This window comes from Teleopsis dalmanni, chromosome 2 (genome assembly GCF_002237135.1).
Source record: "Teleopsis dalmanni isolate 2A chromosome 2, ASM223713v2, whole genome shotgun sequence".
Lineage (NCBI taxonomy): Eukaryota > Metazoa > Arthropoda > Insecta > Diptera > Diopsidae > Teleopsis > Teleopsis dalmanni.
This window is the reverse complement of record NC_051847.1, coordinates 33203036-33218693: the sequence shown is the minus strand read 5'-3', so window position 1 is coordinate 33218693 and position 15658 is coordinate 33203036. Positions and strand designations below refer to the sequence as shown.

The following is a 15658-nucleotide window of genomic DNA, read 5'->3' as shown; positions in this document are numbered from 1 at the left end:
TTTTATAAGAAATTTATTTTATTTTAATTTTACATGTAATCCTATTCAGTTAATTATATTTCAAGGCCAGCTTATTATTTAAGATTTTTATGAAATATTTTATTATTCCTTTTAATATAATTAGATTTATTTAGAGTCAGAATCTAAAGATTGACCTCAATATCTTAAACTTTTAATCCAAAATTCTATATATAATCGATATTAAGTATTTGCGAGGGAGACAGAGCGAATTATAACGCAAAGGAGAATAGCGATTTCCAAACACTTAGGGATCACTAAATCCTACCACATCTTCGACAATATATTAACATATTAAGTTGCAGGTCCGATGTAACTTTAATTTGGGTTCTAGAGCATTCCAATATAGTCAGACAGCTTCTTCTGCGCAAGCTTCTGTTCCAATCCTTACCCCTGCCAGTCACAGCAGTAGAGTGATTAATGATAATTTATTTTTACAGGCAATTAGTGCCTATGGACTCATTCTTCTTCAGGAGCTAGATCAAGTGCTACTTGGTCATTTTACTTAAAATGTAGAATCTCTGAATTGATACACATAAGCAAATCAGAAGTATGTAAGTTAATATTTGTTCTAAGAGAGCTCTAGATTATAGAACGGCATGGGGTTAAGCTCAGCCTACCATGTAGTTTTCCCGGTAGAATTCCCTCCAGTACATGTCTACCGATGCTTGTAGAAAAGACACCAACACTTCTGTTGTCTAAGTCAAACCCTTGTCGGAACCAGGCTTAAGCTGTTAGGTGCACTATTCTTCAACGCACTTGACGATATTTCTAACATAACCGCTGACTAGATTCTCGCATTTACCAATGCGTCTGGCTGGTTCTAACATGATCATTCTCTTACCCACCATTATAAGTAATTGTAGAATCAAAAAGACTTCTTAGCTAATACAGCAGGCCTTGTTCCTCCTGAAACTACATCTAACTTAACCTATTTGCAAACTACGAGAATTTAAAATAATTTTATTTATTTTGAAAAATTTTTGAAACGCTTTACATTAAACTCTATTTAAGCATTTCCCAAAAATTTTATATTCAATATGTTTATTGAAGTATTGTGTGACTATAAAAGAAATACTTAGATATATACATATAGAAGAACTGCGTTTGTTCGAATCTTTGTTAAATCCGATTCTCTCGTGATACAGACAAAATTAGAAAATGCATAATATGCATAATTCGCCTTGTAGTCCGATTTCACCACTGATTCGATAATCCGGCTAACATGTTATGAATATGTCTGCTTGAAAGTCTAGTGAAATTAATCACATTTATGGATTATGTGCATATGCATATGCTATTCGCCTACAGCCTCTGTTTATTTGCTTATCAAATTTACCATTAATTAGGTACAAGTATCAATTAATTTATGAATTAATTTAATGTGGATTAAATTATAATTCAATTTTTATTGTTTCTGTTGTCAAAATAAATTTATAAACATGCATATTACTTTTCCAGGCTTTTGACATGGTTCCCGGAAACCGATAGTCACAATAATTCGTATTGACCCGAATTTCAATAGATCCAGACTAGTTGAGCCAGCTTTGTTAGTACAATTTTTCTATATTTTTTTTTCCGTTTATGGAGATATTATTTTTAATTTAAAGTTTATTAAATTCTGATTAGCAGATTTTTCAAGATATCCTCCTTGCTTTAGAAATCAAAAACATTAAATTTTTGTAACTGAACTCATTTTGCCCCTTAAAGTATGCTTTGAAAATGACCGAAATTGTTCAAATGAGAAATATCAAAGGAGTAACTATTTACTATTCATCATAGGAAAGGACCTTCCATTGTTATTGAAAAATAGTTTTCATATTAAAGATTAAATTTTATTTAAAGAAATAAAAATTCTTTTTTAGCAAACGTAAATAATTTATTAAAAAAAATTGTGACTTCTGCAATATGACAATAAATGCAATTTGTGTAAAACTCTCTATGTTTCCACATGACTTGCCAACTAACCAAAAGGGGAAAAAAGGATCCCTTGAGTTATAAAACAAAAACTAATTCCATCATTTGTACTTTGTATTTAAATAAAATATTAAAATAAGAAAAATAAAACAAACTTTTTGTTAGTTAGTGTAAGTTTTGTTGTAATATTTGTTTTACAGATTTTTTGATTGTGATTTTCTTATTTTACTGTTCTTATTTAATAAAATTTTGTTTTTATCTGATGGCAATGCTGGTACATGTGGGAGACAAAGTTGCATGCGAGTTAAAAGTTATGACATATGCAATAACAAAATAATTACCCAGGAGACTCGGAGTTGTTAGGTAAAAAGGTATATTGTGTGTGTAAATGTATAGGCGTAAATGTAAAACAAACACAAATACATCAATTTACATATGAACGTATAGAGTACATACATTAATATACATGTAGGTATGTAAGTAGTATGGTGGGATTGCTGCCATGGGAACAAATACACAATAATTTTATTATGAAAGTTTTTATTTGAGTTTCACTTTTAAAGGGCAAAATACAAATGATGGGATGGATATGCACGGAGATGAAGAGTAAATGATACGACTGAAAACTGTTTGGAGAAAAAATGGTTCACTTTAGTTTGTTTGACTTTGAGCCATGCAGTGGCTTTCATAGTACTCACAGTTTCATAGTATCTGATAGTTCTATTACTGCGTAGCACCAGCATAATTTTGTAGCAAATAAGGTTTTATGACACTTTCAGGGAGGACAAAAGTTTATTTTGAAAAAGATAAAAGCATTTTGTGGTTGATTACAGACATAAATTTTGAATAGTTTTTATTAGATGATTTACTTATTAAATTAAAGCAAACATATGACACTAAAAATATTCTTGTGCTATAAAGAAATTAATGTATACCTATAATAAAGCATATTTTAATATCTTTAATATCAATGTATATATTCGTACCTATTAAAAAGCTGTTTTATATTAATATAAAACCTACTGATATTTTTATTAATTTTTAAAAGCTTTTTTTCTCAAAATAACTTTTTTTCACATATGTCCACTGAGCATAAATATGAGTTTAATTTTTCATTTCTTTTGGATTTTAATACTTGAGTTCAAGATAATAAAGAAATTTATGTTGTAGTTATTTGTAGTGATTTGATATATTAGCAATTGTTAATTTTAAAATTTATTTTAAAGCTATTTATTTCAACCAGATTTAACTGAAACAACTTTTTAAAACCTATTTCCAAAGCTTAAATATGCTTTCTCTCACATATGCCAAGAGAGAGCATAAAAAAAGAAATTATTTATAGTACATTCCTTTTTCGATTTTAATAACTGAATTCAAAATAGGATAGAAATTTTATGTTGTAGTTGTATTAGGCAGTTTCCAAAACAAAAACTAGAAGTTATTTATCCAAAAAAATTTCAAAATTTTGGTCAAGTATATAATTTACTTATCTGTGGTTGAACTCTAAATGCACACTCTGATAGATTGAGAGAATTTACTATGCAATTGATATATTTCTAGTTTTATGTACTCTTGGCGAACCATAGAACTTTCACAATCTTCCTAAATCCTACTCGCTTACAAACACTATTGTAAAATTTATGACTGAAGTCATATGAAATCATATCATATCTATAATATTAATCTATCTATCTATTACATGTATCTGAAATAAATACTCCACAAACTTTTTTTTTCATAAACTTTTTTAAAAATGCAATCAAAAAATATAAACGTATTATAGTATTATCACATTTAAATTTAAATTATTAAAAAAGGATAAAAGCAATTTCCAACATATATCTGCAATTTTAATATCCTCTCCAAAAAGGGTCTTGCTGTTTTCAACCCCCATAAATTCTAAGGCATTGAATTTCACGCCTAAAGAACATTAAAATTAGATGAGAATATGAAAGGATGTGCTTTCATTAAAAAATTTTCCAAAAATTACCAATAAATAGCAAAATATTATATCCCTTGCAATTGTGATAAAAAATGGAAGCAAGCGTAAAAGGATTATGATTTTCTAACTGAAGCATGAAAATTTGTTAAACTATTTCTTAAAAAAATAAGTGAAATCAAAGGACATGTTGAAATCGTAATTTTCTCGCATCGATGGAAATATTTTTTTTTTTGCATTCTGAACTGAAATGTAAAAAGGAACTCTTGTCTTTGAGATATTTCAAGCTTTCGGAAACAAATAATTTTTTGTGTTTTGTAAGTATTTAAACGCTTTTTGAATTTTGTTGCCAACTGTAAATAGCAGCAGCAACAGCAACAGTTGCCAGAGTGAAAAGTTTCATATGTGAAATTTAGTATTTTTCTTGTGTATTGCTTAAATGTCTCAAAAAAGGATATGTGATGTTATTTCAAATTAAAAAAAAATGAAAGAAAAATCAAAGTGAATGTGTTTGTTAATATATCTCCAACTTCCCTTTGAGTATATTTTCCTTTCATCGCACGAATGCTTTCAATAAGTGAATCTTTATACATTTTATATTTGCTTGACTGTTAACGGCTGTTGCACATTATTCTTTCCTTACTTTAATCCCTTTTTTTCTCTGGAATGGCTTACTACACAGATTCTTAACGCCCACAATGGTGTCTGTGTCGATAGCTACTATACTTTCCATGTACTTTAACTCACTGACATCTTTCACACTATTGCTATTTACAAGAAACTAAAACTTACTGTTGGCGTTGATCCGTATAGATTTGTCTTTAGTGCAATTTATTTTAAGACCATTAGCTGATTTCAGTTCGAAGAATTTTATTCGTGCTTACATTGTCGCAAGGAATTTTGAAATAAAAACCAGATCAGACGTAAAGGTCACTTTACATATTGTAAAGACCACAGTCTAAAGCGCCCTCGTTCCATGCCAACATTTTTCAACACTGAGACCAACGGTTTAATTATTTAATTTAAAAGGTAATAGTGCATCTCTGTCTTACATTGCTTGATGCTAATAATTCGTCATTAAACACAACCACTTTTGTAGCCTGTTTGTATATTTTTAAACAGCTTTTCTGAAATACGTCTCTCTTCAAATGCTTTCCTTATAAAATCACACATTAAAGCATCTCATACCTAAAGCATTTTATCTCATAATACCCACGAGTTTAAGATAAAGGGTCAGGTGTTATTCAATTGACTTCTTCATAAATATTTTCATAGTGCGTATATAAAAAACATTTGACTTTCCCTACGAACCCTGATTTGATATCGTTTTGTGTCAATGTTTAACGGTTTTTGATAATAATGACAGATATAATTCCAATTAGAACAGTTTTTTAATAGTTGGGAATTATCAACGAAAATACAGTATTCATTTATATTCACCTAGTGTCTTAGATAATTAGACGCTTCATAACATGTTTGAGCAAGAGATTAGTGTTGTTGTGTTTTCTATAAACTTCAACAAGAGACTTAAGTAGGATACGTTAACAAGATACTTTAACAAGAGACTTTAGCAAAAGGCTTGTTGTTTTTTGCCCCACTTTGGAACAGCCAAATACACTTATAAATTTTTTAAATGTCACTATATTAGTATTTCAGTTGAACATTTTATATTTTCCAACAGTTATGGCCATGGGCTCATCTAAAATTAAGTGCCATGGGCTCATCAAAATTGCCTCTTTTAGGCTTTGACGAATTTGCTTGTTATGTAGAGTGTCGCAGATATTGATTATTAAGTGTCACAATTATTTAATTCGAAAAGGCACCAAGATGGACTTTTATTACTGAATAACACTGCTTTGCCCAAGTTACAATGAACAGATAGCCTCAACTCTCATGACCAAATTTGAATAGACATATTGTTTTTTCACACACTCTCAATTTTATTATTTACATTGAAAGCAACAACAATTTCACTCATGACGAGCCCATGACTCTCTACAATACATGGCTCTTTATGAATGCATATTCTATTTAATTATCTTTTTTTTTATCTCAGCTAAAGTATTTAAGTTTCGCAAATAACTATGAATCAGTACTTTTTCTATATCATTAATTTAACCACCTCTGGCGCCATAGCAATTTTATTTTAATTCAAGTCATAAAACTTTGTAAATAGGCAACACTGAAAGGCTGACTTAAAAAAGAAAAAAAGTTGTTGTTGTTATTGTAATTGCTCCACTTCTTATTGATACTTTGTAAAACAACAAAAAATTCCATTTATTATTGCAATGATCACTCTTGTTGTTGTTACTTAACACTGTAAACACAACATTATGTACACACATCACTCTTATTTCGCCAGCTGGGATAACTGCGCTTTTCTGTTAATACAACATAACAATTGTGTTGATGTTGTTGTTTCTGCCTTTGCCTTTACCAGTGCCTTTGCCTTTATTGCTATATTGACCAAAAAGACTGTCCGAACATAAAACGTACTTAACTTGTATTTTGTGCCCCGTTTTAATGGCTTAAATTACTTAGTGTTACTTTACTTGCACTACGAACTCTTGCATTTGTTGTTGTGGCTGTTGTTGTTACTGTTGTTGAAGCTTTGGAGTAATGGTTACAGTAGTTGTTATTGTTGTTATTTGTATTTTTGTCTTATAGTATGTGCTGTTTTATGCATTGACCATTCAAGTTTATAACGACGTAACGACGGGTGTAAATCCTAGTATGCATGTTCAACAAGAGCACAGTAAAATAAAAGCATTTTGCTTAAAGTTGCCAATTCGTTGCAATTTTCGTTGTAGGTATGTATGTTAAGTAATGCTTGGATACACCTTCTAGCCTCTTCGCCACCCTCGATTAGTGTCCTTCATGCACACATAAAATCATCTCTGCATGTCTGCTATTTAATCCGTTAGGGTATTTAATATAAACTCGTTTGGCGTCGTGTTGCTTGTTTTAATTTTTAAAAACACAAAAAAAAATTTTACTACGTTAATAGCAGCAATTACAACAACAGCAGCAAAAGAGCTTTACCATTACAACAACAACAACAACAATAGCACAGACAATAAGCATACCACCAACTACAACTAATAACATTAAAATGTTATGCGGTTGCCGTTAATAGTTTTTTTCTGTTGAATTTTTTAATATATAAGCGCTTTTTGTTGTTAGTATTATTTCTCAATGCTTCTTTTTGCATTTGTTTTTTTATACTGTATGTTTTGTTAGTTTTGTTGTTATTGCTAATAGTTTACTCCTCACTTACATTTTATGTTAAATGTTTTTAAAAGCGCTCAATTACATTACATCATGTTGTACAATTACAAGATGTTCGACCAGCTCACCCCATCCTTCTGTTATATTAGTTGTTGCTGCTGCTTTAACTGCTGCTTTTACTGCTGCTGCTTTGCTGCTATTACTGCAAATGTTATTGATACATTTTTGTTGTTGCTTTTGGTGTTATTTTTCTATACTTAATTGCTTGTGTTACCTCGTAAATGAGTTAAATTTCTTTCGAAGCAGTGCTTGTGTTATTCACTTTAAGCGTTTTATGTTTAATTTTTTATCTCTGCTATTAGTTAATTTTTATTTTTTTGTTTTAATTCCACTATTCTTGTTCGTATTAATTTTAATAGCTGTTGTTTATGCATTTTATTATCGTATTTTTGGCAAAGAGCAAATATTAAAACTGCTTTTATAATCATTTTGAAGTCTCGTTAAACATTTTATGTTGTGCTCAAGAATTAAAAGTTTATTTAGTATTTCTTATGTACATATATGTGTGCAATCATATCAAGGCGATTTTATTAGCTTAGTTTCTCTTTTGAAGCAATTTGGCGACTTTTTTTAATTACTAGGAGATACGTAAACGCATAATTTTTTTATATAAAATATTGATTAATATCATATGATATTTATTAGAAATAAAGAGAACCTTCTTTCTAAAGTTTACGGTCTTCAGTGGATCACCGCCATTACACTACTAAAGCACTCCACTTCTCTCAATTTTCTAATCATCCAATATCGTATAAGCATTAATTAAAGTTGTTTACCACATAATCGATCCATGTTTTTTCAGGGCTTCCCATAATTGTAATTATTTTTCTCATTATTTTTTTTAAATTTAACATAAATTTCATCGTATAAAAATTCTTACGGCAAATCATTAAAGTAAATACTTCACTGTTATATATATTATAGTGATATAATATATATTATGTTATATTATAAATTTTTATATATAAATACTACTGACTTCTACTTTCTAAGGATTACAGTCTTTACAGTAGTACACTAGTTCTAAGGATTACAGTAGTTCACACTGCCACTGCAATCAATGCACTCCATCTCTTCTAATTTGATGACTTTCTAATATCGCATGAAGATTTATTGCGGTCACCTACTCACCTACTTACTACTCATACATCATTGAGCTATGTTTTCTTAGGCACCCTTTTGGGATTTACGATGTTTATAGTTAGTTTTGAATATTTTCCTTTTAGAAAATAGATACATATTGCATAATTTCAAAATCTCCAGATAAATCACTAGACATTTCCCTATTTCCTATAAATATCTTTTTGTGAATATTCAGTATTGTCTTCTTTTTTCTAATGACTACAGTTTTAAGTGAACCACTACTACTATAACCAAAGCATTCCAGTTCGCCTTCTGACTTTTCAATACCATGTGAGCATGCATTAAGGTCGCCTATACCATTATCGATCCATTTGATTTTAGTCGCCCCTGTGAGGCTTGTCATTATTGTTGTTACTTTTCTTTTTTCTCTTTCAAATTAAGCGTAAATTTCATAATTTCAAAAATGCAATAAATCGGAATTCAAAAGAATTCATTAAAATATTTGTTGTAGAAATCTGCCAGTCAAGTTAATCAGAATAATTAGCGTTGACATCGTAAAATTTTAGTTTACCTTGAATAGCCAAAATTTTCACAATATTTTGTTGATAAATATTTTGCACAGCCATGTCCCAATGAAAACGTCAAATTGTCATTAAAAACGTGTCAACACGACAATGGCACGACGCACAACCTAAAACGGATGTAAGGAACTACAATGGAATCCTCGTAGAATAAAATTCTTGGCACGTTTTATTTTTGTTGAAAGGCAAATGCAGTGTTGCCAACAACAAAAACAAAAGCAAAAAATATCACAAAATTGGAAATAAAAAAATAATATTATGCGGTGACATATTTGTCAAATTTGTACAAGAAATTGCTGATTAGATTTTGCGGTAACGAATTACATTATACTTTTCAAAGGATATATAGAAATTTTTGGCTTCAGCTGAAATTGTAGAAAAAAATATAAAATCACGACTAAACAAAAAATAAAAATTCAAAATGTCTGTAAAAAATGTGATCGAAATAATATAAAATAGAGAGCAGCCTGTTGCAGGATAAGGACTTTAATATGAGAATAAATAATATATTTATGAAGTAGTGCCATTAAACATCTCTAACAAATTTACACTTAATTATCAAATATTTATGCTATGTTGGACTTTCGTTTTCAAGTCAATACTTAAAGGAACTTCGTAAATCTTTAAAGAAAACAGAATCATAAAATATTTAACAAAACCCAAATTAGCTTTAAGCATCAAAATGTCAACAGTAATTCAAATGACTTGGTCGTATTCCTGACAGTTTGATAAGTGCGAATTGATTGTATCAGCAAATACCAAAAATAACAAAACGAAAAAATATATATTAAAAAGGCTTAAAGCAAAGCATCAACAGCAAAGCAGCAAAGGACGTGCTGCAAGCGACCGTGGCAGGATGAAATGAGAATTTGCCCAGCAGCAGGAAAATTAATTAAAATGAGTGTACGAAACAGTCTCAAGTTACCAGTTCACTTCATAGTCAATAGCGCTCTCGTCGATACCTTAAGTCAGTTAAGTCAAGTTATTGTTAATATCAATTTCAGATTAAGTTCACTTCCACCCTCACTATTTGCGAAGTCGTTAGATTGCCTTTCAGATACCTGCAACAGCTGCTGTTGCTATGACAACATTTTTCATCAAACCTAATGGAGTCAAGTCGTGGCAGTTACTCAATGTTTCCTTGTTGATATCTCATTCATTATTACCCTTCATTATTATCCTCTTTAAATATTTACATTTTCATTTGCTTTATATTTTGCAAGTGAAAAGGACGCTAAATTATTACTGCTACTACTATTACTACTAAGCAAGTGGTTTGAGTAAGTAAATGCTTAAATATCAACATTATTTTGTCCTTTTTTTTTGATAGTACTATATTCGAGGACGGTTCATTTTGTTTGTTGAGAATTAAAACAAAGTGCTTCATTTTTACTTACATTTAGGACATAGACCCTTGCCAAGCTAAAGATGAGGCACTACAAATGTTTTCATACGAAACAATTGAATAACTGAAGCACACCTTAACTAACACATAAAGGGCTCTATTACGGAACATTCTTAAAAAATGTCTTACATTGCTTTATGTAGTTGTAGATATAACAGGTAGTTCAATTAAAACCAAATTAATCCTTTTAACTTCAATGGAATTCATTTAAATAAGAAAATAACAGAAATGATCGAAATATCATAAAGTTGCCTGGCAACATCGTTTTCAGGGTATACCTATGGGGTACCAAACTTCCTCTGTGCACACACAATACCGATGGAAAACTATCTAACGCCTGTGAATTATTGAAGAAGCATGGTACCGTTCAACAGGTCTAATAGGTCTTGAGCAAATGGATACATTCGTGTATTCTGTCTACAATAATACAATTATATGGCTGATATTTGGTAAAATAAATCAAGGAATCAAATTTCCAAAAGAACACACCTCTGAGATCGTGACTTTTGATTCCACCATTGACTATATGGTACCTCCCTGCGGGGTGTTGGGATTACAATATTCCCAAAGTAAGGCATGACTTAAATTCCAGTGCGATTTTGCCGCTGTTTGAAGTGTGAATGGTTTGAGTGAGATTTACTTGCGACACCTGACCAGAAGTGTCAATCTCGTATCATGAGAGTCAGGTGCCCACAGTGCAGTGTCGTGGGGGCTATGATTAAAACATAAACTTAAATGGAAAGAATGATGATATTTATTTAATTTCATTCGGCGTGGAGTTGCTGTTTTCCACCGGGTGCTGTGATCCAAAGATCACCATAGGTATTAATAGGCCTCGCTCCTTACCAAGGGGAAACTATATCTTGATATGTGTATTTTTTAGAATACTGTAGAAGTTGTAAATTAGAAGGGAAAAATAACAACGAAACACTTTTACTGAATCGATCACTGCCTATATGATAGTCATAATTTTTGCCTGGGAGTTCCCTTATATGGATAGAAACATTTTTTATAAAACTGCCCAGCGACAGGTAAAACCAGAACACACCTCTTAGAAAAATATGTCTTTAGCGCTAAGAGATAAAGGTGTTTGATTCTACACAATTCTATCATTGAAACAGTTAAGATCCCATTACAAGTAGATGTATCACAATAGAAATCTAGGATCAGAGTAAATTGGTCAACTTATATCGAACTCTAACATTTAGTCTAATAAAATATATTATTTATAGAGCTATAATAGACAAGAACTATAATATAATGAATAGAACTAAAACATAGACCCAACACATTCAACAAAGTGAACTCATAGATATTTTTATGTTGCAATAATATAGACTTGAATACTTTTATGATACTGGCCATGAATCATCGTACTAAATTTAATTTGTATCAAACATAGTTAACTACACTCACCCATGTAGCTCAGCTTAGCCTATGTGTAAATATCAATATAAGTACCACCAAAAAATGCAATGAAAAATAAAATGAAATGAAAAACTTACAACAAAAAAGTGCCGATGAAATGAAATTTAGTAATAATAATTTTACAGAAGTGCCAACTAACAGCACTAAAAAATCCAGAACGTAACATCCATTCAATTTCTGTAGGTAATATCTATGTAAATATTTTCAATACAGTAACATAATAGTCTTTATTACTTTAAATAAATTTGTAGCAATTAGAACGTCCATTTGACCGAACTTTTCACAAAGTCAACAAATAATAGTCCAGGACAACTTTTCATTTCATAACCCTGTAGTACGTCACGTTTTGGCAATGAAATGATTAAATGAAGACACAACACATAACCAAATTTGCAGTGACAATTCTGTTGTCTGCAACTGAAGCACTCATACTTTTAACCATAAAGCATTTCGTCACTTCATCACAGTGAAGTATACCAGCAAACGATATGCACACAATTTGTCAACGACACTTCATTATCCTCCAGGACTAAATGAATATCATGTGCTAGCAAAAAAAAAAAGAAATTAATTTCATTTTAAATATTTGATGTACCAAATAATAGCAAAATAAGTTTAAAATTAATTCTTAAGTCTGATTAGTTTAAAAGCGGATTACGAAAAAAGAGTTTATTTTCAAATTCTTCTCTATTGTGTCATTGTGTTCCCTTTCCTTGGCTCCTCCTTTCTGTACATAACAACAAATTAGTGTATATTTTTGACGTTATCACAGTGTTTGTAATCGGTTTAACTGTCGTTCAGCATTTGAATGTCCTTGCGTCTGCACGAAAAATCCTGCGTTGACTCGATATATCATTTAGTTTTGTGTATTTGTCTGCGACAAGTCTGTCTTCGTAGCTTGTCTGGTAGTGCTTTGTTCTAAGTTAGGGATTTGTGTCTGTTTCTGACAATATTAGTATGTGCAAAATAAATTAAATTATGTGCTTACACTCTTTGAGTTAAAAGAAGTTGATACTAAACTTTGTTAATGTTTTTCCCTTCATTGAACTAATTTTTTATCTACGGGGTTTGTTTAGTATTGTTGATAAAAAAAATTAAAGTTTTTAAAATTCCTGTGATTTTTAATTAAATGTAGTTTACATCAGTTGCATATGAAAACTTCAAGGTTACTCCTGGGAAGAGGAAACTACCATTTGTGGAAAAATTAGAATGAGATGCTACTTTATCGAGGAATAAAGTTAAACCCATTTGGAACCGTATTTTTGCTGATAGAAATAAAATAGAATTTTTGTGCAAAAAAAACAGCAATGAGACATTCTTGATATCGCTTTTAATATGCGATAGTTGAACTCTCTGATTACTATCACAATCAAACTTGTTAAGAAATTTACTTTTGATAAAATCAATAAGATGGAAACATTATAAAATTGGACAATAAAAGTGCGTATCAAAGTTGTATATGACTGGTAAAGTGGGTCTATAGAATCGACGATATAGCCGAATTTTCTAGGTAGGGAATCAGAAACCGAAATATACGTATTTTGCTGACACGAATTGGAGTACAAAAGTGGAATATCATAACCTAAAAGAAGTTTGCTTCGGTTTTCTAGGAATTTCTTGTAGGTATCATACTAACTGGTCGATTAATGACAAAATAAATGGATTCTCTGTAGGGTACTAAAGTTTCCGAAACAAGTAAATTGCTCTCCATACGAAGCAAAATGATGAGGTCAAAATTGGTGACGAATCAATTTTAAAAAATATATAAGAAATAATAACACTCACATACATAATAAAATGTTTTCATCAGTCATCACTCGGAAACTAAAGTCTATTAGACTAAAATCTAAATATCTATTAAATGAAGATTATTAGAAAATAATTTGTTTTTTTTGTCTTAATTTTTGTTTTAAACAATAATCAATAAAAATTGACCAATTAACCTGTGAAAACACTATATTAAAAATCGTTTGGTCTTAACATAATAAATAAGGGATCCCACAAATATTTCGTGTAGGATACTGTAGTGAAATACATGAGAGATATGAAAATACCAGTCTGATTAAATAGTCTGGCAATATTGGTTTAGAGGAGTGGAACTGAACGTCGATATAAGAAGAATTCGTGCAAAAATGAAGAAAAACATTCAAAAATGGAAAGATAATAGAATATAGACTTAGTTCCTTATGGACTGTCACACACTGGCAGAAGAAAGAAGAAAAATAGTGGTAACATATTTAATGACCTGAATACTTTAGACTCTATCATATCAGGGAGTAAGAAAAACAAGAAATATAGTCGGTTCCTTTTCTTTATAGACTACTACGTAGAAAAAGAAAGAAAATGGTATACACAAGTAACGTATAATATTTGTTGATATATGGCATTAAAACCTAATTTGTAAAATTTGCCAAAATAACTGCTTAAATTTATATACAATATGTTTTCAATATTAACATGTTTGTCAAGAGATTATATATAGAACCTATATTGCATAAAAAAAATAAAAAATCTAAGTAATCGAAAAAGTTTTCTGAATTTTGATATATCCAATATTTTTAGGTTTTTTTTTTGTTCAGTAAAATTAAATTATTAAAAACCTAAATCAATTATAAATTTTCCTATTTTTGTCCGTTGTAGTTATTTGGGATGTTGCGTCAATTAGGCTTGAGCAAATTGTTGCTCTCACCTAATTTTCAACAAAATTTGAATGTAAATATCAAAAATACAAAAAAAACGCGTTCATCCAAAACTCTGTCTAAAACAAGTCCAACTACAATTGATGAGTTAACACATCCTGAACATATCCCATCCAAACCGGAACTGAGGCGTAACCTTAGTTTAAAATATTCTATCCTTAAAAAAGCAGGTAAACAAATTTTCTTTCTGTGTTCAATAACAAAACTTACATTAAAGATATATCTTCAGCTGCCAATTATGAAGAGACCAACAATTTTACCTATAAACCATTGGATATATTCCCAAAACGTAATCTATGGATATCGTTAAGTTCAAATACTGAAGATGATGTTTTAACTATACATGATTTGAAGTATTTTAAATGCATGGAGTTTCCATGCAACCAGAAATTTGATCAGTATGCTGCAATTAATAAAAATTTAATCCCACTTCAAATGCAAAATGAGTTATTACCAAATGAATTGTCCTGTAAAACCTTTAAAAAATTATTAGATATTGATGAATATGAAGTGTCTCCCACAGAAAAGCTTCCGCTACTTGGTATAGAAAATATATTAAAGACAGTCAATGAAATCAACACAAGAAAACCGATCAAAAAGGAACAATGTCTTGCTGAGAAGATTTCAGTCTTTGTTAATAAAAAATCTTTATCGGATGAAAAGGTTCACAGGAAGTTTAAATGCAGTAATAAAAACAACTTGCAATTAAAAAAAAGACTTAAAGAGGTAAAATTGTCTATGAGAAACTGCAAAGTATTTCCATACCATTCTTCCATGTACTTGAACTCCAACAAATATGTGGGGCATTTAGTTACACATAATAGGGTTCAGGTGGAAGAAAACAATAAGGTAAATTATTCTGATATATTCTTATTAAATGCACAATCAAAAATAATCTTAAGTTAAATTTAGGTAGTTCCACGAGGTAATGAACACGATGAAGAAGATAACAAGTCTTAGGAACGTACTTTAAATTCTTGGACATATAATATCTAAAATTTCTATAGTATAACCGTTTCAGAAACTTTATAATTTAGATTTTCGTTGACTAAAAATTTCTTAAAAGTTTTATTTTTTCCTATCAAAATATATATAAAAGTCAACAAAAGCTTTTCTTATTGCGCCCTCATGTTACATTAAATATACAGTTTTCAATGATGAAAGAATCAAATAGGAGTTAAAGCTCTAGCACTATTCCTTAAGCATCATGTTATACAGATAACATTATTGAGTATAATACCATGCTTCTACTGTCTCATTTAGCCAGTTTTGCCGCTAATGAGGATGATTTACCGTAAAA

At 30.2% G+C, this 15658-nt stretch overlaps 1 protein-coding gene across 1 annotated transcript; it reads left to right on the top strand.

Moving 5' to 3' along the window:
• Positions 1-14250: 14250 nt before the first annotated feature.
• Positions 14251-15434, top strand: LOC119682722. The gene is made up of 3 exons (XM_038096215.1): positions 14251-14528; positions 14588-15207; positions 15271-15434. Exons 1-3 carry the CDS (start codon positions 14309-14311, stop codon positions 15316-15318), a joined length of 888 nt encoding a protein of 295 aa, XP_037952143.1. The 5' UTR covers positions 14251-14308; the 3' UTR covers positions 15319-15434.
• Positions 15435-15658: the final 224 nt, after the last annotated feature.